The sequence below is a fragment of the Vombatus ursinus genome, unplaced genomic scaffold (assembly GCF_900497805.2).
Source record: "Vombatus ursinus unplaced genomic scaffold, bare-nosed wombat genome assembly UNPS02014797.1, whole genome shotgun sequence".
NCBI classification, from domain to species: Eukaryota; Metazoa; Chordata; class Mammalia; order Diprotodontia; family Vombatidae; genus Vombatus; species Vombatus ursinus.
This window is the reverse complement of record NW_020954575.1, coordinates 5,470,564-5,494,742: the sequence shown is the minus strand read 5'-3', so window position 1 is coordinate 5,494,742 and position 24,179 is coordinate 5,470,564. Positions and strand designations below refer to the sequence as shown.

General features: G+C 42.8%; 1 protein-coding gene across 4 annotated transcripts; it reads left to right on the top strand.

The window, feature by feature from the left end:
- The first annotated feature begins 6,184 nt into the window (after positions 1 to 6,184).
- Positions 6,185 to 18,002, top strand: SUMF2 (sulfatase modifying factor 2). 4 transcript variants are annotated; one of them, XM_027870419.1, is made up of 10 exons: positions 6,191 to 6,280; positions 6,527 to 6,661; positions 7,813 to 7,969; positions 10,293 to 10,407; positions 11,045 to 11,089; positions 11,884 to 12,034; positions 12,966 to 13,021; positions 13,283 to 13,367; positions 13,616 to 13,766; positions 15,180 to 18,002. In XM_027870419.1, the coding sequence occupies exons 3-10, from the start codon at positions 7,833 to 7,835 to the stop codon at positions 15,262 to 15,264; spliced, it is 825 nt and encodes a 274-aa protein (XP_027726220.1). In that variant the 5' UTR covers positions 6,191 to 6,280; positions 6,527 to 6,661; positions 7,813 to 7,832; the 3' UTR covers positions 15,265 to 18,002. The 4 variants fall into 4 exon arrangements, with proteins under 4 accessions (XP_027726217.1, XP_027726218.1, XP_027726220.1 ...); XM_027870416.1 differs by lacking the exon at positions 6,527 to 6,661 and having other exon boundaries at positions 6,185 to 6,280; XM_027870417.1 differs by lacking the exons at positions 6,527 to 6,661; positions 11,045 to 11,089 and having other exon boundaries at positions 6,185 to 6,280.
- Positions 18,003 to 24,179: the final 6,177 nt, after the last annotated feature.

The window sequence follows — 24,179 nt, the reverse complement described above, 5'->3', positions numbered from 1 at the left end:
GCAGATGGGCCACACCAGTTTAATAACATGGATGATTTTTTTTTTTAAGTGAGGCAATTGGGGTTAAGTGACTTGCCCAGAGTCACACAGCTAGGAAGTATTATGTGTCTGAGGTCACATTTGAACTCAGCTCCTCCTGACTCCAGGGCCAGTGCTCTATCCACTGCGCCACCTAGTTGCCCCCCCAAACCAGTTTAAGGGTAACTAATGAGCCTCAAACCCATGAGTGAATTGAGAGGTGGGGAGAGTCTACCCCAAGATTTTTCCTGGTGGAATGGGAGGATGAGAACAACTTGTTTCAGTGGCCATGAACGTGGCTAAAGCAGGCACTGTGAAGTGCTTACAGCTTGGTCAGATATGGAAGATGCCAAGGTCATTCACCACATTGCAAGCTATCGCCAGTCATCCTGAGTTTTGTCTTGCCATTGGACTTTGATGACTCTGGAAGAGAGAGTGAGGCTGAAATTCTACCTTACTTAAATCCAATTCACCCATGAGTTAAGACATCACTCTGTGATATCATAGATCCTCTTGTAAAGGAAGGACAAACAATGGTCCATTCAATGAAAAATTGGGCAAGATATGCAAATCGGGTATTATCCAAGAGGTATAGCAAACCCAATTATTGTTTCTAGGTCCAAGTAGTACTGGAATTGAGGAGGGAATCCATTTATTTTGTATGTTAGCTGGAAGTTTTAATGTGCTCTGGCACAGAAAGAGAATGGTTAGCATCAAGAGCAGGGAACAGAAACAATAACAGGTGTTGTAGGAGGACCCCCCCCACCCCTCTTAATCACCCTGTCTTACAGAAGAGGCTTGATGCAATCTTCTTTCTTAAACTGAGCTATTAAGATTTAAGCAGGTCCAGTTGTTCTATGTTATTTAATTTAAATTTAAGAAACCCCAGCTGTTTTACCTGGAGTATAGTGTTTGACTTCTGTAACCATTCTAGAAAATGACGTTGGAGCCATTTTGCATATAGATTCTCTTGTGTAGAGGAGATTTGATCTTGGAAGCAACCAGGCCTAAGGGTCTCACCAAAGTTTCTTGAGCAGGGGGAGTAAGGAAGTGATGGGTCCTGGAGCCAAGTTGTAAGGTAGGGGCCATGCTCTTATGGAGCAGTTGCCCTTTTGGAAGAGAGCATTGCCAGGTACCTTCCAAGGTGTATCAATGCAGGAGATGGCCTGCATTTATTCTGTTGTGAGTGGCAGAAGGCAATACCCAGGAGGCTAAGGAAAAATTGCATAGGCTTTGAAATGCCACATAAGGCTTTGTATTTGATCCTAGAAGCAGTCAGGAGACATGGCTGAAATTTCTTTTCAATTCATTTTTTTAAAATTCAGTTTTATTTTTCTCCCTCCCATCTTCCCCTCCCTGCCTCCGAGAAAGGAAAACAAAACAAAACAAAACAGAAAAAAAACCTGTTACAAATGTTTATAGTCAAGAAAAGCAAATTCCCATGTTGGCTGTGTTAAAAAAAAAATTTCAATCTGCCCTCTCAGTCTATCATCTGTCCATCTGGAGATAGATGGGATGTTTTAACATGTCAGCCAATTAAAAGACTCTTTATTTCCACAAAACCAACCCCTCCGACATTCATGACTGGAAGGAGGCTGGACAAGCAAGCGTCCATGTGTTGGATTGGTAACAGGAACAGAATATCAGGACTTCTCTGTATAATTCACCTGTAAGGGCAAATTCTCTCATGCCCTTAAACCCTAGACTCTCACTGGTCAGCCCCCATTACATTAGCACACCAAAGCTAAACTAAATATTAATATACAAGTTGCTGTCATTGTCAGTACTGTCAAAATCTATATTTTATATATGAAATTTTGTATGAGAAATGTCTATAGGAAAATGAAAAAAAAATTCCCAGAAACATGTCTCCAATGTCCTCAGTGATGAGAAGTATTAGCTAAAACAAACTGATGGGGTCTGGACATATGCCAGACCCCCATTACATACGTATATACATATATATAATGTACATAATGTATTTCAACACTTACAACCATTTTATTGCTATTTTACACAAATCATTTAACATCAGTGATATATCTATCACATTGTTTATTTTATGATGGATTTATTTTTATTAATATTGATTATAATTTTTTAAAAATTAGAGCCTTACTACCGTGGTAATTTTAATATACTATATGGTAGAAATCCTACCATGGTATTGTCAGATTATGATTTCTTAGATATGACTTGATTACTACTTTTTAATTATTTTAAATATGTGCTATAAAAGTCATAAATATGTCTATTCTTAACAGTTTAATATCTGATATCTCTTCTATCTTGGGACAATAATGGATTTTAGGAACAGAGAAGTAGAATAAGAACTTACTCCATACCATGTATCTATCTATTTATCTGTTCATATCTATCACTCATCCTATTTGAGCTGTCTAGTTGGCAGTTGGTGATGAGGAAGTAAGGTTCAGGGAAGACACTGGGTTGGACATATTATCAATCTGGGCAAGAGTGTGTTGGAACCAGTGGAAGAAGGGTGAGCATTTTTAGTGTAAGCATTTATACCTTGAAAACTGATAAATGCTACAGATTACGGCTTAGTTGGTTGTCTTGTTGAATTCTAGACTTAAGAAAGTGATGGCGAAAATGTCAATAATGCAAACTACACTTAGATGTAGTATCTACATCCTCTCCCAAGAGCTGGTTGTTAAACATTTACCAGCACACCCTTGGATATGGAAGTTATCTACATAAAACTGATAACTGGATCCATGAAAGAGCAGGGGTTATTAACCTTTTTTTTTTTTTTTTTATCATGGACCCCTTTGACAAGCTGGCAAAGCCTATGGCAGGCTTACACAAGATACGGCCCGCAGCTGGCTCCTGGGCCTGCAGGAGGATTTCCAGTGGCACTCGAAAAATGTAGGGTTGTCATGTGACCCACGGCAACCAACCATCTTCAGTCTGTCTATAGTCTAACCTACCTGTGACCCAAAGAAGTTTAGCTATTTTAATTCTAGCCCCTACCTACTGCCAGGTTGTGCAGGTCTGGCCTATGGTGACACTTATCCTTAGAATGATGTTTTTAAATACTGTAATTGAAGGAAATACTAAATTTCAGTTAGAGGTTGTTACTGAAAATAAAAATAGAATTTTTCTTTCTTTCCCATTCAAGGTCACAGGCTCCCTGGAATCTATCCCTAGGTTAAGAATCCCTGACCTAGAGAAAGAGTAGAGGGGTGAGAAGAGGTACCAGGACAGAGCCTTGGGCTACACCCACACTTAGACCTTCTGGCAAGGATAATGATCCATCAAGGGGAAGGGGCAGCTGGGTGGTGCCATAGTGCACAGAATGCTAGACCTGGAGTCAGGAAAACTCATCTTCCTGAGTTCAAATCCAACCTCAGACACTTACTAGCTGTGTGACCCTGGGCAAATCACTTAATGCTGTTTGCCTCAGTTTCCTCATCTGTAAAATGGATTGGAGAAGGAAATGGCAAATCACTCCAGTATCTTTGCCAAGAAAACCCCAAATGGAGTTATGAAGAGTCAGACATGACTGAACAACAACAAAGGGTGGGGGAGTAGTCAGACTAGTAGGATGAGAAACAAGAAAAAAGCAGTGCCTTAAAAACCTCTGGAGTAGAGGAGGTAGCAAATGGAGTCAAATACTGCAGAGATGTCAGGCACATTTCAGCTTGAACAGATCTGTGCTTTAGGAAAATCAAATTGGCAGCTGTGCAGCAAACAGATTGAAGAGGGTATGGAAAATCATTAGCTGGCTGCTGTTAAAGTCCAGGAGATAACCGAAGAGGGTAGATAGCTCTAATTAGAGCTTAATTAGAGCTATGCCAAAAGAATAATAGGATGTCAGAGCTGGAAGAGACTTTACTGACCCTCTGTATCAACCCCTCTATTTTATAATAGGTGAGATTAGGGCCCAAAGAGGTCATAGAATCACAGAATTTGGAAGGGCAAATCATCTTGTTCTTATCCTTTATTTTATAGAGGAAACTAAGAGGTTGGAATTGGGTCTGAGTTTGGTATTATCAATATTATTCTGGTTTAGGGTTAATATTGGAATTCTAATTAAAGTTATCCTGGAAATGTGGGCATGAGCAAAATCCACTATCTAGGCTAGGCTAAAAGTTACTGAAACTGTCCTGAAGACTCTATTGACTTAGCACTAAGGCTCCTGCTTGAACTTGATGTTACTTTCTTGTGGCCTAAATATAAAAGTCAGCCTGGGAGGAGGCAGGAAGTTGCTTCTCTCTCTCTCTCTTTCTGTCTCTGTCTCTATTGGTCTCTCATCGTGGGCAATAAAGGGGCAAGGAATCTGAGGTCAACCAAATCAATGCTGTGAATGCTGTGTCCTTGCCAAGTATCCTTTCAATGCCATGACCAAGAAAAACTTCTTTTAATAATCATCAAACACTCTAGGAGTGTCTCCTTGTGTTCCAATTCTGAACCTGAAGAACCAGACAGGCCTGAAATGAGTATATGGCAACACCTATTTTACAGATGAAGAAAGTAAAACTAAATTTCCCCAAGGCTACAGAAGCCACAACTTGCAGCTCATGTTCCACTTCTCATCTCCCATATCCCTTCCAGTAGGTAGGCAGCTCACATAATTTAATGTCAACCAGCCTTAATTTCCTCATCTGTAAAATGGGGATCGTAACAGAATCTACTTTAGAAGGTTGTGAAGATCCAATGAGATCTCTCTCTCTCACACACACACACACACACACACACAAAATCTCTTACCTCCCACTTCCTCACCCACCTTGGACTTTGGATGGGGTTACAGTGAGTGTTAGGGTTGGGGCTAAGTTTGAGGTCAGGGTTCACTATGGAACTCGCATTAAGTTTGAGGTTAGGATTATGAGATTAGGGTTAATGTCAAGTTTAAGGTTACGTTTGGGTTAAGACTAAGGTTGGAGTTGAGATTGTGTTTTTGATTGATGCTGTCCCCAGAGGCAAGCAGTGCAAATAAGTATCAGGCACATCTTAAAGTCTACAAACCTCATTACCTATAGGCTACCTCCTATCCCTTACCTCAACCCTCTCATCTCCCATAACACTTTGTTCACAGCCCTGATCCATTCTGATGTCATTTTCTATCATATGTATATGCATGTTATCTCCATATAATAGAATGAAATAAGAACATGCTACATGCAGCATATTAGTGTGCCTGCCTTCTTCCTACAGCCGCTCCAGAATTGATTATTGTATTTTTTATCATCTCAGCCAACTTGATATGAAACCTTAGAGCTAATTCAATTTACAAAATGAAGTTGTGAACCTGCTTTCTATTGAGAGGGAAACTGCAGAGATGGGAAATGAGTCACAAAGAAACAAAGAAATCACACACGCGCGCGCACACACACACACACACACAAAATTCAAAGTCAAACCCAGGGCTCCCGACTCCAAATCCAGAGCTCTTTCCACTTGGATACTCTGGTACTGGTCTAAGTTAGTGATTTGGAGGACAAAAAGGCAGTATAAGGACCGGTTGACCGACTGGACAAAGTACTGGCCTCTAAGTCAGGAAGACCAGGATTCGAGTCCTTCCTTTGACACATTCTAGCTGTATGTGACCCTGTGCACCTTTCTTATCTTCTCAGTATCTTTGCCAAGTCTCTAAAAGTGTTGGGTGGATCAGCTCTGCTGTTTTTTTTTCCTTCGCTAAGCACCTGGACACAGCCTCAGCGGAGTGTCCCTTAGGGTGGTATTCATGCCTCCCCTGTTAGGCCAGGTCCTGGATCCAAGAGCACACACAATGCAGGGGTGTGTGTGTGTGTGTGTGTGTGTGTGTGTGTGCGTGCGTGTGTGTGTGAGACTCGGTTGCACACTCTCGACCCCCCGCTGTGCTTACCACAGCCACGGCAAAGAAGCCACGTGATAGGGACCCCCCCCCCGCGAGGTTGCACACAGCCACGCGAGCGTGTGCGTGAGTGGGGGGTGGTGAGGTAACGGTGTGTCTGCGTGTGAACGTGTGACGGGGCGCATCTCCTCCCACCCCTTCGGAGGACCGCAAGGGATCCGGTCCGGTCTGGTTGCATCGCTCTGGGTCCCTCGGTGGCTCCCCAGTACTGCACAGGGTCTTCCCGCTTCCCGGTCTTGCTGGGCTACGCCCTCCGAGGCAGGGCTTGCAGGGGCCGGGCCGGAACTGCGTTGTTGCTGGTGCTCCAGCCCTTCCCCGTCAGTCTGGCCATGGGTTCGTTGCTCCCGCCGCTCCTGCTGCTGCAGTCCCTGGGACTTGTGTTCCTGGGCCTCTGTCCGGAGCCAGGTCAGTGCCGGCGCCCTAAGCTGCGGCGGGAGGGAGGGCAGTGGGAGGCTTGGAGCCCCTGTACGAGAGGTGCCTGCGAACTTCAGCCCCACACCCCCAGCCCCAGCTCCTCTCCCTACCACCGGGCACCCCCCCAAATTCCAACTCATACGATCCTTAAGTTGGAAGAAGCCTTGGATCATACGATCTTGGGTCTAGAGCTGGGAGGGACTAGAGGTTCTCAACTCCAACTCCTTCATTTTACAGATGAGGAAACTGGGACCCAGGGAAGTGCAATCGCTTGCCCAAGGCCGCACACGTTGAGCCGGATTCGAAACCCTAGCCGCAGAGTCCAAATCCAGATCTTTTCTCCACTGGACCTTGGCTGCTTCCCTTGAATTTGTATGACAGTGTAATATATAGTATATATAGTATAGTATAGTATATATAGTGTAAAGGAGCTCAGTTCAAACCCAACTTTGGACACTTAACTAGCTGGGTGACTGGCCAAGTTGAGGAATGTCTCAGTTTCCGAGTCTGAAAAATGGGGATATTAATGGCACCTACCTCCCAGGGTTGTTGTGAGGATAAAATGAAATGGATTTGAAGTGCTTTGCAAACCTTAATCTTTGCATGTTCTAATTCTCTCTCTTTTAAAGATACAGTCACTTTGGATGTTTGTTACTTTATATTTAAGAGAGAATACAACATAGCAGAGACAGTTTAAACTAGGGTTACATGTGTATATTCAAACTTCTCATCTTACTCTTTTTCAGCCTAACTGGTTACTCCATGTCCCCAGAACACTCCTCTTGCTTAAACTGTTCCTTATACCTAGAAAATCCTCCTTCTTCCTTTTTCCCTAACCCTTTGCATGCTTTAAAGTGTAGTTCAATAGCCCCCTCCCTCCAGGAAATTTTCCCTAATTTCCTCTCTCATTCTCACTCCTATTTTCCCCTTACCTCAAATAGCATTTTTTTGGGGGAAACTCTCAAGGTAGTGATCAAAAGAATATGATCTATAATAATTATTTGTTTGTGCCTTTTGGGTAGTGAGTTCCCTGGTACTATGTCTCATCTACACTGTGTATTTTTTTTCCTAAACAAAATTTTTTATTGATAATCTCTTTTCTTCATGACTCCTTCCCCCATAGAACCATCCTTTGCAACAAACAAATTTTGTTATGTTGTTTCAGTTGTGTCTGACTCTGTGACTGCAACAAACAAATACAACTATGGGCAACAAAGAAATACAACTATGTACAATGGGTATCATATTGCTTGCCTTCTCAATGGGTGGGGGAGGGGTTAGAGGGAGGGAATTTGGAACTTAGAATAAAAAAATTAATGTTAAAAAATAAATATAATTTTTTAAAAAGTAGGGACAAACAGAATTAAACTTTGTACCTCCCTTAGCACCTAATACAGTACTCAAGCACACTGTAGGCATCGAATAAATATTTATGAATGAATGTATGAATGAATAAATGATTTGCTCCTTGCATTATATTTATTTTATTATAGCTCAGGTTAGCTCTGTCTTTTATCTTGCAGGCAATGGGCAAGATAACAGCATGGTCCAGCTGCCAGGTGGGACATTCCAGATGGGGACAAATTCCCCAGATGGCAAAGATGGGGAAGGGCCCACTCGTGAAGTAACAGTGAAGCCCTTTGCCATTGACAAATACCCTGTCACCAACAGAGATTTCAGGTATGGTGCCCACTTTGCTGGTCAGGGCACTCTTCTCACTAATCCTCCTCTTTCTTCACCTACACATCTACTGGCAAAAGGACACGTTTTTTTTTTTTTAAAGCACTTTCACATTTACCATTTCATTTCACCTTTATTTTCATAACACCATAAGGATGCTATTGTTTCTCCCCCTTTTATGAGACAAATATATAAACCAGGGAAGGATAAAGCAAAGAAAGACAACTATAGGCCATTATCATTGATGACTACAATTAAAAATTTTAGGATTTGGATAAGGAAATTAAGAAATTTTAAGGGACTTGAATGAATGCATGAATGAATGGAAAAAAAGCATTTCTTAAGTGTTGTGCTAAGTGCTGGAAATAACTATAACTTCAAAAATGAAAGTCTTGTCATCTTATAGCTTATATTCTAACGGGGGAAACACAACATATAAAGGGAAGTGGTGGCCAGGAAAGGGAGTTTTGGTCTGGGGAATGGGCATGGTAGGGAGAACCTTAGGTCAGCCATTTCCAGAAGCAATGGTGATAGCAATTCACTGACCGTTCTTGAGAGAAGGAGATGTGAGAGAGTGGCAGAAAAGGATACAAGATGTACCAGATGGATGGCTGGGTGGGATGTGAAGCATTGTCTGGTCTAGTGCCTTCTGGGTAGAGTGGGCTAGGTGAGTTTTCACTTATTCACCAATCAACACAGCTTAACCCCAAGGCAGAAGTTCTGAAACAGAGTGGACTGACTGCCCTAGGGCCTGAAGGTCACTTTGAACTTGCCCAATGTGTCCTAGAGAATTCTTAGGAAAGAAGCCAAGTGTTCTGACTGGCTGGCTGGTGTACTTAACATGGGCACAGCACTGAGGGGCCTGGGCAAAGGACAGAGAGTCCTTCGTTCTGCTTGGCAGAAAGTCCCTGTCAGCCCAGCGGCTGACACCAGAGGTCAGGTGGATTGAGAAGGAATACCAAGGCAGACTAAAATCTGGACTGAGGGGTTGATGGGCCTTGGCTTCATCAAAAGCTTGTCCAGATTTTAGAAAGCCTCTCTAAGAAGAAGGAAAAAGACCATATCACATACCAGCAGTTATACCAGGAATTCAAGGGTAGATCAATAGAAGGTAAACAATCAGCATATTTAATCATATTTAATCAGTAAAAATAAAAATATCCAAAATGCCTTCATGCTTTTCCATCTCAAATAATAGCCCTCCCCCACACACATATAGTGCCTAAAGGTTTACAGAGTTTTTTCCTCTTGTCCTGCTAGTGTTATTCTCATTTTCCAGATAATGAAACTGTTTAGCTGAAATAGGGGAAGAGACTTGCCAGGACCAAAAGCTGCTATCAAATGGCTAAGCTGGAACTTGAATCTGGAGCTCTCCTAATTTTGAGTCGAGCAGTTCTTTCTACCAGCAGTGTCTTAATGAAGTGCCCTTGAGAACCAGCTCGAATGTTGCCTGCTCCATGAAGCAGGAAACTGACTTTCCTGGCCACCACTTCCCTTTATATGTTGTGTTTCCCCTATTAGAATGTAAGCTGTAAGATGACAAGACTTTCATTTTTGAAGTTAGAGTTATTTCCAGCACTTAGCACAACAAACACTTAAGAAATGCTTTTTTTCCATTCGTTCATTCATGCATTCATTGAAGTCCCTTAAATCTCTCAACTTCCTTATCCAAATCCTAAATCCTAATCCCCTTCTCTGTACTTCACCCCTAGCAAGCATGATTTTGAGTGTACACAAACACACACACACACAAATAGAAAAGAGATCTTTGTTGTTGTTCAATTGTGTCTAATTCTTTGTGACCTCATAGACCATTATGCACCAATACTGTCCATGGAGTTTTCTTGGCAAAGATACTGGAGTGGTTTGCCAATTTTTTCTCCAGAGGTAAACAGAGGTTAAATGACTTGCCCAGGGTCACACAGTCAGTCTGTTGCCACATTTAAACTCAGGTCTTCCTGACTCCAGGCCCAGTGCTCTATCCACTGAGTCACCTAGATGCCTCTAAAAAACAAATCTAATAAACCTTATAGAGTCTTTGAAAATGTTTTGTACCACCTCTCTCATGATTCTTCTAGTGTGTCATACATTTCTTTTGTTCCTATGACCCTCTACATTGTGTTATAATTACTTGTGTACACATCTCATCTCCTGTATCAGACTGTATGCCGCTTGATGGCAGGAACCAGGTCTTAACCATATTTGGATCCTCACTGTGGATTCAGCACGGTGCCTTGCATTTAAGAGGCACTCAGGAAATGTTTGTTGAACAAATGAATTCGGAAACGTTAATGGTGAGCCAGACCAGCATTTCTCCTCCCAGGGAATTTGTGAGACAGAAGAAGTATCTGACAGAAGCTGAATCATTTGGGTGGAGTTTTGTCTTTGAAGACTTAGTATCTGATGAGCTGAAAAAGAAAGTGACCCAGAAGCTGGAGGTAAGAGGGATTAGTGGTGGGTGAGTAGGCGGACACAATGAGCAGGGCAAGAGCTAGGGAAGAGAATGGAGGCAGGGGTGGGCCTGGAACTGGCCCATACTGAAGAATCAGATCCTAGAATCAGGTACAGGGGAGCAGCTGAGACCCTCGGCCTCACTTCCTCCGTCTAATGAAACCTAAAGTCTCTTTTGGCCCTAATTTTATGCATCACATGATGGGAGGTCAAGGGGTAGAAAAAGAAACCACACATATACCCAATAGCTCCCTGAGCTCATTCCCATTTTCTTCAACTTGGAAGGGAGAAAGTGGCTCAGTGAGAAGCAAAGAACTCCATGAGATTTGAGAATGATAAGGCCTGTCAGAGGTCATCTGGTTTAGACCCTCTATCTAGACAAACCTATCTTTAAGGGGAGCCTACGCAAATGTAGAGGAGGGAAAGCTGACTTCTTTAAAAGATCTTCAGGAAGGAGGATGCTTCAGCCTTGCTCAGCACCATCAGCATCCTCATATTGAGTTCTCAGTTTTTGTCCCATAGCCTTGGTTTTGAGCTGGATGAGGTCTGGGGTGGGGTTAGAAGGTGGGAGGCCAGTATGTGAGGAGCCAGGACAGCTCAGTTGGTCCTCTTGTCTGTTTGCAGTCTGCACCCTGGTGGCTCCCAGTGGAGAAGGCATTTTGGAGGCAGGTGAGCTTGGCTCCTCACTTCCCATCCCTCTAAGCCCTCCCCCATGTGGTCCCATTCTGGAAGCCTAACCTTCTTCTATCCCCAGAAACAAAAGCCTAACATGGATGACAGAATAACTCAGGTGAAGCATTTGAGCCAAAGGATCTGAGTCTGAAATGTAGCTGCTTGTTGATTAGCTGTGTGACACGAGGCAATTTACTTGGCCTTCCCTGGGCCTCAGTTTCTTCCTTTAAGAGATATGGAGGTTGGACCACATGATTTTTAGGGTCCCTTCCAGCTTTAAATTCTGTTATTCTTTGATTAAATAGTCAGTGCTTACCCTGAGACAAATGTTCTTTCTCATCCTAGTCTCCTGGTATCCTAGTTTGGACCCCAACTGTGCCACTTAGTGCCTGTGTGACTTTTGGCAAGTCACTTTGCTTTTCTGGGTCTCACATTCATCATCTGTAAAGCGAGAGAGTTGCACTCAGTGATTTCTAAGTTCTGAAGCTTCCAACCTGTGACCCTTCCTTTTCTCCCTGTTTCCTCATCTGCAAGATAGGAGGAACAAAATAGTCTGATGGCCTGCTAACAGGTTGGTTGTGTCAGAAGCACTCTGGAAACCTGAAAAGTCTATGGAAATGGGCTATGGGTATCTCCTTTCTGTTGCCTCTCATCCCTCAACACTTTTTCTCTTCCTCTCCTTCATGGTTCTATGGGATAGTGAAGGCCTAGCCCAGCAGTCCCTCCTAAACATCACCTTAGGAATCCTGTCCATCTCCAGGTATCTCCCCTTCCTCTTCCTGCCCAATCAGCCTGCAGGTCCAGGCTCTGGCATCCGAGATCGGCTAGACTTCCCCGTGCTGCATGTGAGCTGGAATGACGCCCAAGCTTTCTGTGCCTGGAGAGGCAAGAGGCTGCCCACAGAGGAGGAATGGGAGTTTGCCGCCCGGGGAGGGCTGAAGGGTATGTCAGTCTTCCCCCATACAGTGACAAGCTCTGACAAGGGATGAAAAGCAATGGAAAGAGGTCTGGGTTTGGGTCAGAGTAGCTGTGTAACATTGGGCAAGTCACATAACCTCTCTGAGTCTGTTTCCTCATCTGTACAATGAGGGGATTAGAGTAGATGGTTATCTAAGTTCCCTTCCTGTTACATTCTTATGATTTATGTATGCCCAGCTCTCCCCTCTTCTCATCATTCCATATGAGCTACTGTACCCATAAATGCTTTCCCTCCCCAAAACACAGCCTTGGTGGGTAGGGCAGTCTTCCAAGGGGATATTCAGGAGGCTGGTGCATATAGTTTAATACGAAGAATCTTGTCAGTTCTAGCTCTGTTGTTTCTCTCACATCCATCCCCTTTCTCCACCCACATGGCCACCACCCTAGTTCAGGCTTTTACCTCTTGTCTGGGCTATTGAAATAGCCTCATAACTACTTCCAGTCTTTCCCTATCCAAATTATCACACACAGCTGGCAAAATAATCTTCCTAAGGCACCAGTCTGATCATGTCACCCCCCTACTCAAACACCTTCACTGGCACACCATTATCTATAGAAGAAAAATCTGTACTTCTTAGCCTGGCAGTTAAGGCCCTCCACAATCTCCAGTTGAATTGAATGAAGAACCAGGACAGATAACATCCTCTCTCCTCTTCTCTCTTCTTCTCTTACCCTTTCCCTCTTTTTCTACTTCTCCCTCTCTTCTCCCCATCCTCTCCCCTTACTCCTTTCCTTACTACTTGCTCATAATTTCCCCTTGACTCTCCCTCTCACCTTTACCTTCCGTTCCCTCTTTCCTTCCCCCTTTTACCATTTCCTTCCTCTTGTCCTCATCTCCTTCCTCTCCTGATTTTTTCTTTTTTTTTTGTCCCTTTCTTCATCTCCTTTCTGTCAGGTCGATTGTACCCCTGGGGGAACCAGTTCCAGCTGAACCGCACCAACCTGTGGCAGGTAAGGCTCCCCATCCTCTCCTCTCCTAAGGCAGAGGCTCCTGTGATCTGGGGCCAGAAAGGTCTCCCCTTTGGTTCTCCTTGAACACTCCCAGCAGGTTAGGGAGGTGGCAGCCAAGGGAGTACTGAGGTGGGAGAAGAGAGGAGCTCCTAAGTCTGAGACCTAAACTTAACCCCACTCCCAGCAAATGGCTGGCTGGCCTGGTCCTGGCCTGCCTATTCACTCACAGGAAAGCCCTGACACTGACTTCTTTCTTCTCAGGGCAAGTTCCCCCAGGCTGATACAGCTGAGGATGGTTTCCATGGAGCCTCGCCTGTAGATGCTTTCCCTCCCCAAAACAACTATGGTAAAGCCAGCCAATCAAGATGCCACTCCAGGCCCTAGCATGTAGTTCCACAGATTCTCCAGCTTTTCTCCCCACATGGGTTAGGCTTACTCTTATGGATCTGTAATCGTGGGGGCCCCAAGTTATTCCTGGAAGAGAAGATTCCCAAACCTTCTATCCTTCCCCTTTCCCAGAGAGTGGGTGGAGGGTGGTGTTGGGCTGCCAGGCACAGTCTTGACCACTGAACTGAGTCTACCACCATTCATCAGGACTCTATGACCTCATGGGTAACGTGTGGGAGTGGACAGCATCGATGTATGGAACTCCCTTCCCTGGCCAAGACAGGAAGGTTTTGAGGGGAGCATCCTGGATTGACACAGTAGAAGGTTCAGCCAACCACCGGGCCCGAGTCACTACCAGGTAAGAACATGTTCCCTATTCCAGGGAAGGAGAGGGGCCAGGAATTTCTTCTAGAGATGTAGTAGAAAGGGTGCTGAATTTGGAGACAAAGGACCAAATATGAACCTTGGATTAGCCACTTACTACCTGTTTCACCTTTCTGGGTCTTGGTTTTTCTCCTTTGCAAAATGAGGGGCCTGTGCTGGATGATGACTACTGAGGTCCATTCTAGAATCATGATCCTGGAGACCCAGCTTTCCTGGTCAGTCTAGTGAAGTTGGGGAGAAAAAGTTTTTTTTTATCCAGCTTAGAATGGAGGGGCTTTAGGTCCCATGTTCATATTATTCAGGCTTTGGCTTTTTGTCCTGCCTTCTGATTCTCCACTTTACTCTTGTACAAGAGAAGGGTAAGGAGGGAATATACCACATCAATATATTGAGGTAAGTCAGTGGCTCCAATAAGGTCAGTGGTCATAAAACTACCAAATTTAGAGCAAGAAGGTACCTTGAGAGCATTTAGTTTAACCTCCTCATTTTACAAATGAAGAAACTGAAACCCAGGGAGGTTAATGTGATTTACAGGATCTTAGATCTATAGGGGAAAGGGATCTTAGAGATCATCTAGTCCAACCTTTCTGTTTTACAGAGAAGGAAATTGCTATATCCATTGTGCCACCTAGCTGCCCCAGGTTAATTCTTTCTTAATACACTGTATAATACTTCACACTTCCATACTTCCATCCTGTGAGACATTTTATAAATGAAATGAGTCATGGAAAGGTGAAGGGACTAGTCTAAGGTTGCATAGTCAGTGACAGAACCACACTTGGGAACTTGTGGGGTCCTGACCGAGGCTTTTCCCTCCATCTCCCAGCTGATGGGTTTCCTTTAAGAGTTGGCTGTTTCTATGACCCTGTTACGCTGAAGTTTTTAAAAAGCCCACCTACTAGAACAAGTCCATAGCCTCCATGACTCTTCCCAGGGGCTCTCAGCTCTTTCAGCCTGAGTCTATGGAACAGCAGCTCCTTCCCTGGGAGGCCAGACAGTTGGTTTTAGGCTTGGCCTGGCCATGAACTAACTGAGGGATCTCAGACAGGTCTTTGGGCTTCTTTATCACTTATCTATCAAATGAGATGAACATCTGCCTCACAGGATGGTTGTGTGGGTGGGAAAGTATAGAGAGTATTGTTCCTATTTCATAGAAGCTCATACCTTAGATGTTATCTGGTACAACTGAGGGAAAATGAAGCCCAGGGAGAGCAAAAGACTTGCCAAAGTCAGAGCAATTCAGTTCAGTGTGGTTTTTTGAAGACCCTGAGCTTAAAGAAATTAAATTACAATCTCTTTTCCTGCTCTCACTGTTCAGGTGAGAGGGGAAGTGCTATCTCAGGTCTTGATCCATTGCCTCTTTTCTTTTCACTCTCTCTGATGGCAGGATGGGCAACACTCCAGACTCTGCCTCGGACAACTTGGGCTTCCGTTGTGCGGCTAGCCCAGGCAGGCCTCCTGAGGAACTGTGAACAGAGACCAAGAGACAAGGGGGAGAATCCCCTGTGGCCCTGCCCCCATGGCCAGTCAGGACTCTCAACTCAGCCAATGCCTTATCAACAAAATATCAGGCCCAGATGAAGACTCAGCTGGAGTAATTCCAAACTCCACCTTGGCCATATCAACCATTTTCCCTTTCTCGATCCCTCCTCCACGAGTCGCATTCTGTCAAGAACTCTGGCTAAGGCTGAAAATAACCAGGACCTACAGGACTTAGCCCATTGCCAACTCAGGAAACCAAGGCCCTCAGTACTAATTATAGCTTAGGTGTGGCAGACGCAGCCAACTGCACATTAGATGGAGAAACAAAGCTTGTAGCTAAGAATTGTGAATTGTTGGAAATGGGATGGACTTTCAATACCATAGAGTACAGAAATTCTCAAACTAACGTAGCCAAGAATACAGATTTGGGTCTTGAAATACATTGTTGAAACCCTACAGTACTGGTTCAGAGGGTAGGGGTGGGAGGACATGAGGTTATGAAATACCCTCTGAGAATCAAGGGAGGTGGGGTTGCAGTAGGGAAAATCTTGGAATGAAATAGATGAAATTTAAGTTTTTTCATACCAAAAAAAATTGTATAAAATGTTTTAGATACTTTGTAATTTACACTTAATATTTTAGATCAGTATACATATTTAAGAGGGAAGAACAGTGCTATTTCTAATGGAACCTCTAATAGTATTGTGTCATTTCTTAGGTTCTAGCACCGACCTTCCAGGGTTGTTGTTAGGATTAAATCACAAAGGCTTAGCACAGTGCCTAGCACACAGTAAGCACTATATAAACACTCATTCCCTTCCTTTCCCCTTCTGTGGAACCCAATGTGGGAATCACTGGTCTTGTACAAGCCCTTCATTTGACAGGTATGGAAACTGGAGCTCAGAGAAGTGACCAGCCCAAGGCCACACTGTCAGAAGCAGTCAGGACCAGCACTTGCTTTTTTCTTTCAGTCCACAGCAATTTCCTTCACTAGGCAGAAGTTCCCAAGCATTACTGGAGAGACTGGAGGTGGGCAAAGGTTGGGGATGCCTGGGCATATGCAGAAGCCAAGACCAGAAGCAGAGCCCACCCTTGCTCACCCTCCATCTGGGACCTTAGGTTGAGCTCCTGATTAGCAGGGAGGGGACACCCCGGCCCTTTACTGGAAGACCCAGCAAGAGGGTGGGTGTCCAGAGGAGTCAATTGGGACAGGGACTTAGAGCCAGTCTCAAGTGTGTCTATCAGTAAAAAGGCTCTGCTCTGAACAAACATACACCTTCCTCTATGGATGTCCTTAGACTGCAGCCTAATGCTGACTATCACTGGGGAGGGAAGAGGTTGCCAGGAGATGCCTCAGGGCCCCTGATGCTCAGAGAGTAAGTGACTGCTGGAATCACACAGCTGTGCCCTGCAGAGCTGGGACCAGGGGCCATGTGTGCTTAGAAGTCCTCACTAGGGTTCTGATAGTCACTTTTCTTTGCCCAGTGGCAGTAAATACAGCATCGATGAACTGATGCACAGATCAAAGGGATGCCATCTCCTGGGTCACAGGCTTCATGTATCAGTACTTGGTAGACTTGGACCAAAGGTCGAAAGAGCCTTCTCAATGCAATCACCAGCATCAGGGGAAGAGTAGAACAGAGTGGTTAGACTCGGGCCAGCTCTCTCCTCCCCTACCTTTGCACACAGCAGTGGACTGGGAGTCAGAGGCCCTGTGTTTTAATCAGAGCTCTCCCACTTACTAGCTATGTGACCCTGGGCAAGTCCTTAACCTCTCTGGGCTTTAGTTCCTCTGTAAAATGAAAAAAAAGACTAGATGACCTCTAGGATTCTTTGTAGTTCTAAAACTATGATCCTTTATCAGCCAATAATAACTAGCTTACATCTCCTTATTAGCACCATAGCCTAGAGGGTAGAGTCTAGGCTTAGAGCCAGGAAAACCTGGGTTCAAGTGTTGTCTCTGCCATGTTTTGGCTGTGTGACCCTGAACATGTCACTTAACCTCTGCTCTGAGCAACTCTAAGACTTCAAAGCACAGAGAAGATGCTGACCTGCACTGGTAAAAGGATTTTCCTCACCAGAATTCCCACTTCTACTAAAATCACTGATCTAGTCTCTACCCCTTATCTGAGTTTCTGTGGTTCCAATAGCCCTATGAGGTTGGAGTAAATATTATCACTGGAAGGCCCAGATAGGAGAAATAACCTGCTCTTGTTCATAAAACTCAGGAGTCACAAAGGATCCCAAAGGCACCTCTTCGGCTCCATCCTGTATCCAATCAAGGCAACAAGCCTGTACCTCAGCAACATCGCTGGCCAATAGTGAAGGCAAATCCAGACTTCACCTGGAGCTCTCTGGTGACCCACTGTCACAAATGGGCACAGCCAATTTCACTCTGAGACTGCTCTAATTGGCAACAAGTTTTTCCCAGCAAAAGCTTAAATTTGCCTCTTTGCAAGTTCCACAGCTCCTGATGCTGTTCTCTAGGACCCAGTACAGCCCTTCAACAGGACAGCCTTTTCAACACTTGCAGACAGCTCTCTTGCCCCTCTTTCCCTATGGCATGATTTCAAGGTGCTTCAATATCCTGGCTGCCTGCACAATATACCTTGCCAATGGCCTTCCTAATGTGTCCAGAAGTTGAACATAATGCACCTACTGTGTGCCAAACACTGTGCTCAGCACTGGGGATACAAAGAAAGGCAAAAACAATCCTTGCCCTCAAGGAGCTCAGTCTAATGGGGAAAACAACATGTAAACAGCTATGTACAAATAAGATAGATACTGGATAAACTGGAGATAATCTCAAGAGGGAAGACAGTAGTATTAAGGGAGACTATGAAAGATGCTTTCTTTAAAAAAGTTTTTACTGATGTCTTTTTGTTTTTACATCACCACAGTTTTCCCCAGTATCTTCCTCATCAAAGGGAGCCATTGCATATAACAGTATTTTTGAAGACAAAAAAAGGAAAAAAATTCAGCATAACTGATCAATACTGAATAAAACATAGCTGATCAAAAAAGACATGAAAAGATGCAACGTGTGCAACACTCATGGACTTCCCATTTCAGTCAAGGGAGTGTCTTCTTATATCTCTTCTTTTCAGCCATTCTTGTGTTTTGTTTTTTTCAACATTCACTTTTTTTCTGGTGAGCTAATTACACTATAGTTGTGTATACTGTTTTCTTGGCTCTGTTTATTCACTCTACATCAGTCCAAGCTGATTTTCCCATGTTTCTCTGTATTCACTTACACTTTCTTATAGAACAAGTAACATTCCATTACACTCATGTATCATAATTTTTTTTGGCTATTCCCCAAACAGAAGGAGTCTGCTTTGTTTTCAATTCTTTGCTATCACAAAAAGTACTACTCTATATTTCAGTGTATATGGGGCATTTTTTCTTGAACCTAGCAATGGAATCCTGGGTCAGACTATGGACATTTTAGTCACTTAAGCTGCTAATTCCAAATTCTTTTCCAAAATGACTGTTCTGACTAGGCATAGATCAAAATCTCACACCAAATACCAAAATAAAGTCAAAATGGGTTCATGATTTAGATATAAAGGCTGATACTGTAAGCAAACTGGGAGAGCAAGAAATAGTTTACCTATCAGATTTATGGAGAATAGAAGAATTCATGACCGAACAGGAGATAGAGAACATTATGAAATGCAAAATGGATAACTTTGATTATATTAAATTGAAAAGTTTTTGCACAAACAAAGCCAATGCAATACAAAATTAGAAGTAGTAAATTGGGAAAGAATTTTTACAACCAGTCTCTCTGATAAGGGTCTCATTTCTAAAATATATAGAGAATTAAGTCAAATTTATAAGAATACAAGTCATTCCCCAATTGATAAATGGTCAAAGGATATGAACAGGCACTTCTCAGATGAAGAAATTAAAGCCATCTATAGTCACATGAAAAACTGCTCTAAATCACTATTGATTAGAGAAATGCAAATCAAAACAACTCTGAGGTACCACATCACACCTATCAGACTGGCTAACATGACAAAACAGGAAAATGATACATGTTGGAGAAGATGTGGGAAAATTGGAACACTAATGCATTGTTGGTGGAGTTGTGAAATGGTCTAATCATTTTGGAGAGCAATTTGGAACTATGCCCAAAGGGCTATAAAACTGTGCATACCTTTTGACCCAGCAATAGCACTTCTAGGTCTGTATCCCAGAAAGATCATACAAATGGGAAAAGGACCCACATGTACAAAAATATTTATAGTAGCTTTTTTTTGTGGTGGAAAAGAATTGGATACTGAGGGGATGTCCATCAATTGGGGAATGGCGGAACAAGTTGTGGCATATGATTGTAATGGGATACTATTGTGCTATAAGAAATGATGAGCAAATGGACTTCAGAAAAACCTGGGAAGACTTGTATGGACTGATGCTGAGTGAAGTGAGCAGAACCAGGAGAATGTTGTACACAGTAACAGCCACATTGTGCAATGACTAACTTTGATGGACTTGGCTCCTCTCAGCAATGCAAGGATCTAAGACATCTCCAAAAGTCTTATGATAGAAAATGATCCCCACATCCAAAGAAAGAACTATGGAGTTTGAATGCAGGTCGAAGCATACTATTTGCTATTTTTTTCTTCTGTTGTGTTTTGTTTCCTCTTTCTGGTGGTTCCTCCTATTAGTTCTAATTCTTACTTACAACAACACTAATGTGAAAATATATTTAATATGAATGTATATGTATAGCCTATATCAGATTGGGTGCCATCTTGGGAAGGGAGGTGAAGAGGGAGGGGGAGAAAAATTTAAAACTCAAAAGTTTATGGAAGTGATTGTTGATAATTCAAAATAAATTAATTGATGAAAAGACCTGAGCTGAATAGAAAATTTGACTTTCCAATACAAGACTCAAGTGGAACATGAAGAGGTAAACAGGAAAGAGAAATCCTAAGAGACTTATTAAGGTTGAACTGTTTACCTTCCTGCATGGAAAGACATTTGTAACTCTTGAGACCTTTGTCAGTATTAGGGTAGTTGGAGGGAAAAAATTATATGTATGTATATATGTATATATAGATAGATAGATAGATAGAGGGCACAGGGTGAGTTGAAGATGAAGGGGTCATATCTGGAGAATAAAATTAAGGGGTGAGAGAGGATTACACTAGGAGAAGGAGAAAGGGAAAGGTAGAACAAGGTAAATTATCTCATAAAAAAACAGAAAAGAAAAGGCTCTTACAGTGGAGGGAAAATGGGGGAAGGTTAGAGGGAATGACTGAAATCTTATTCTCATAGGAGTTGACTTAAGGAGGGAATAACATACTCAATTGGGTATGCAAATCTGTTTTACCCTACAGGAAAATAGGAGGGGAAGGGGACAAGAGAGTAGGGGGATGATAGAGAGGAGGGCAGATTGGAAAAGGGGGTGATCAGAAGCAAATACTTCTGAGGAGGGACAGGGTCAAAAGAAAGAATAGAATAAATGGGGGGGGCGGGATAGGATTAAGGGAAATAGAATTAGTTTTTCACAGCATGTCTACTATGGAAGTGTTTTGCATAACTGCACATGTATAGACAATATATTGAGTTGCTTGCCTTTTCAATGACAGTGAGTGAGGAGGGAGGAAGGAAGAAAATTTGGAACCCAAAGTTTTAAAAACACATGTTTAAAAAAAATGTTTTCATATGCAACTGGGAAATAAGAAATACAGGAAATGGGGTACAGAAATCTATCCTGCCCTACAGGAAAACAGAAAGGGAAGGGGGGGAGAGATAGCAGGGAAAGCAGACTAGGGGAAGGGGTATTCAGAATGCATGCCATCATGGGGTGAGGGGAGGGGTGAGTTGGGGTGAAAATCTGGAACTCAGAATCTTGTGGAAGTAAATGTTGAAAACTAAAAATAAATAAATTTATTAATTAAAAAAAAGAAAAACAAAAAAAAATAAAAAATCTTCTCCCTGCCAAAAAAAAAAATGATTGTTCTGATTTACAGTTTCACTAACAATGCACTAATACCTTCCCACAACCCCTTTAACACTGACTATTCCCATCTTCTCTCATCTATGCCAATTTGCTGAGTGTGAGGAAAAACCTCAGGGTTGTTTTGATTTGTGTTTCTCTTAGTGATTTGGAGCATTCTTTTATACAGTTAATAATAGTTTACAATTCTTTTGAGAATGATTTGTTTATATTCTTTGACTATATATCTAATGGGTTTTTGGTCTTATATAGATATAATTATCTATATATCTATGTAGACTATCTCTATGTCTTAATTATATATCTTAGATACCAAACTCTTATCAGAAACTGGATACAAAGATTTTTCAGGAAAGGCTTCTTGCAGAAGATGGGATTTTAGCCAATACTCAAAGAAGCCAAAGAACTGAACATAATACTACAGATATAGTCTGACTGGGGCAGAGTATAGTGGGACTATTACCTATCTAATCCGGATACTATGTTTTTCTTAATACAGCATAGTCTAGAACTGCATTAGATTTTTTGAACGACATGTCTCATTGTTGACTCCATTGTAGCCCACTAAAACTTCCACATCTTTTCCATACAAACCACAGCCAGGGTTGGGGAACCTGCAGCCTCGAGGCCTTAATAAAAGGATTTGTTGCGTGAAGTTTGGATTCAGTCAAAAGGCTGCACTTGAGGACCTAGAGGGCCACATGTGGCCTCAGGGCCACAGGTTCCCCAACTCTGGCTCTAGCCCCTCCTCTCTCTTGGTCTATTTGTGAAGTTTGCTTTTTGGATGCTGGTATAGAATTTCATATTTATCTCTATTTCATTTTATCCTATTCAGCTGGGCCCATCATTCTCACTTTCTGAGATCACCTATTTCAACACCCTCACTTTCGAGATGAAGAGAATGGGCCCTGAGGGGTTACCTGATTCACTTAAATTCACTCATCTTTTCAGTTCTGAACTTGGGTCACCTGTTAGCTAGCCCTGACAGTTTCTCATCCATTTGTGATTTTGACAAGCATAGCATCTACATCTTTATCCAGTTCATCGATTTTAAAAGGTTGAATAGCACAGGGCCAAGAGTTACAACTGGAATTCAAAGTCAAGTTTGAGTCAATTACTGTGTTAATTGTTTTCAATTTGGTTTTTTGTCACTTTCATCCCATTCCCCAAACTTAATAATGTTAATTGCTAACATTTACATACCACTTACTATGTGCCAGGTACTGCTGTTAAGTGCTTAACAAATACTATCTCATTAGATCCTCATAACACCTCTGGGAAGTAGGTGCTATTATTATCCCCATTTTATAGTTGGGGAAACTGAGGCAAACAGGTTAAGTGACTTGCCCAATGGGGTCACATAACTAGTGAATGTCTGAGGCAGGATTTGAACTCTTCCTGACTCTAGGCCCAAAGCTTTATATACTTCACCACCTTCCTTCTCCCTAATAATCCCTTTCCTGTCCCCCTAAAACTCATATATCCATCTGCTCCCCATAGCTGGGAGTCACAAACCTCATACAGGGATAGGAAGAGGAAGGGATGTTAAGGTAAAAGCCCACACCGGGAGAGGTGGAGGAAAGACTTCAGAAACAAATGTAGTTGGAGCAGAAAGGAAAGACTGGTTCTACCCCAGCCAATAACTAACTCCCCAGGAGAGAACGGTGTGGGAAAGCTGGAGGCTGGTTAGGTAGCTCTGTTCAGGGAGATCCTCAGGAACATTCTTTACTACTTGTACAAAGTGGATTTGTCATCTTGTAGTAAATGTGTATATTGTTCTTTGGGTTCTATTTCTTTCACTCCCCACCCTTGTTCAAGGAGTAGCTTGCGGGACTCATAGTCCTTGTCTATGAAGTGATAAACCTCCAAATCAAGGCTCAGAAGGGACAGACCTGGAAAGGTTTCTGCCAATCCTAAGTTAAGGCTCTTTGTCCTTTCTGAAAGCACCCATTGGTATTCCAGCCAAAAAGAATTCTGTAATAACACCCTCAAGCTGAAGGCACACGTTAACATCTAGCTGAGTTTAAGTCTACTGAAGGTAGACTGCACTTGCTCGCTGAAGATGAAGCCCAAAAAGTCCATCAGACCAATACCTTATACTGAGCCCTGAGAGGAGCTAGCAACCCATTACTGATGCCACAACCCACATGAGCTTTGTGAGAACTCTTCTGAAGCACTGTAGTCTTAGAGTTATAAACTGCTTGGGCTACACGTGTCATGAGACAATATGTCCCAATGTTTTAGGGCTTGTCATGGTACCTATTATTTTTGCGATGACATGTGAATAATCCCCTTTGCTAAATGGTAACTGGATGATTGTTAGTGAAAGCTCTCATGGGCCAGTGTTGGGAGGATGGCCCTCAGGGTTACCCTTAGACCTGGAGCTAGCAGTCCCCTCTGTGGGAACCCAACCTTCCAGTGACAGATGGTTGAAGGAGTGATCCTAGAAAGGATGCCATACCTCTTTTAAGATTTAGGGTTTGTCTTTTTGTTGCTACTATGCATTTATCTTTCTCTTCTGAAAACTTTTCCTTTTTTGAACTTATTGGGGTCAGGGACTATGTTTTCTACTTTGTCTTTCCCACGATGTTCCATAAGTGCCTGCTGATGAATTGGCTGATGTAACAACACAACACCTGTATAACACTTCTTGCATAAAAACCTTCCATTTATTTTGTACTTTCATAGCTGCCTCTTTGCAGCAACGAAACTTTGGAAATTCCATAAATCTGACCAACTTCACAACTCAGTTGTTATAAGTGAAGTCCCACCACTCTTTCATCAAGACAGATATCAGGTGGTTATTTAGTCACTGCTGTTGACAGCTTGCAGTCAAACACAAAGGGGAAGCAAGTCAAGGTAATACCATCCTCTAATAATATGTACCCAGGCTAACCTCCCAGGAGAGTGAATTATAATATACGATGGAGA

Coding starts and splice junctions, on each gene's coding strand:
- SUMF2 (XM_027870416.1), top strand. CDS start 6,205: ATGGGTTCGTTGCTCCCGCCGCTCCTGCTGCTGCAGTCCCTGGGACTT. Junction 11,090..11,883: donor AGAAGGCATTTTGGAGGCAG/GTGAGCTTGGCT, acceptor CTGCCCAATCAG/CCTGCAGGTCCAGGCTCTGG. Junction 13,368..13,615: donor CCCTCCCCAAAACAACTATG/GTAAAGCCAGCC, acceptor ACCATTCATCAG/GACTCTATGACCTCATGGGT.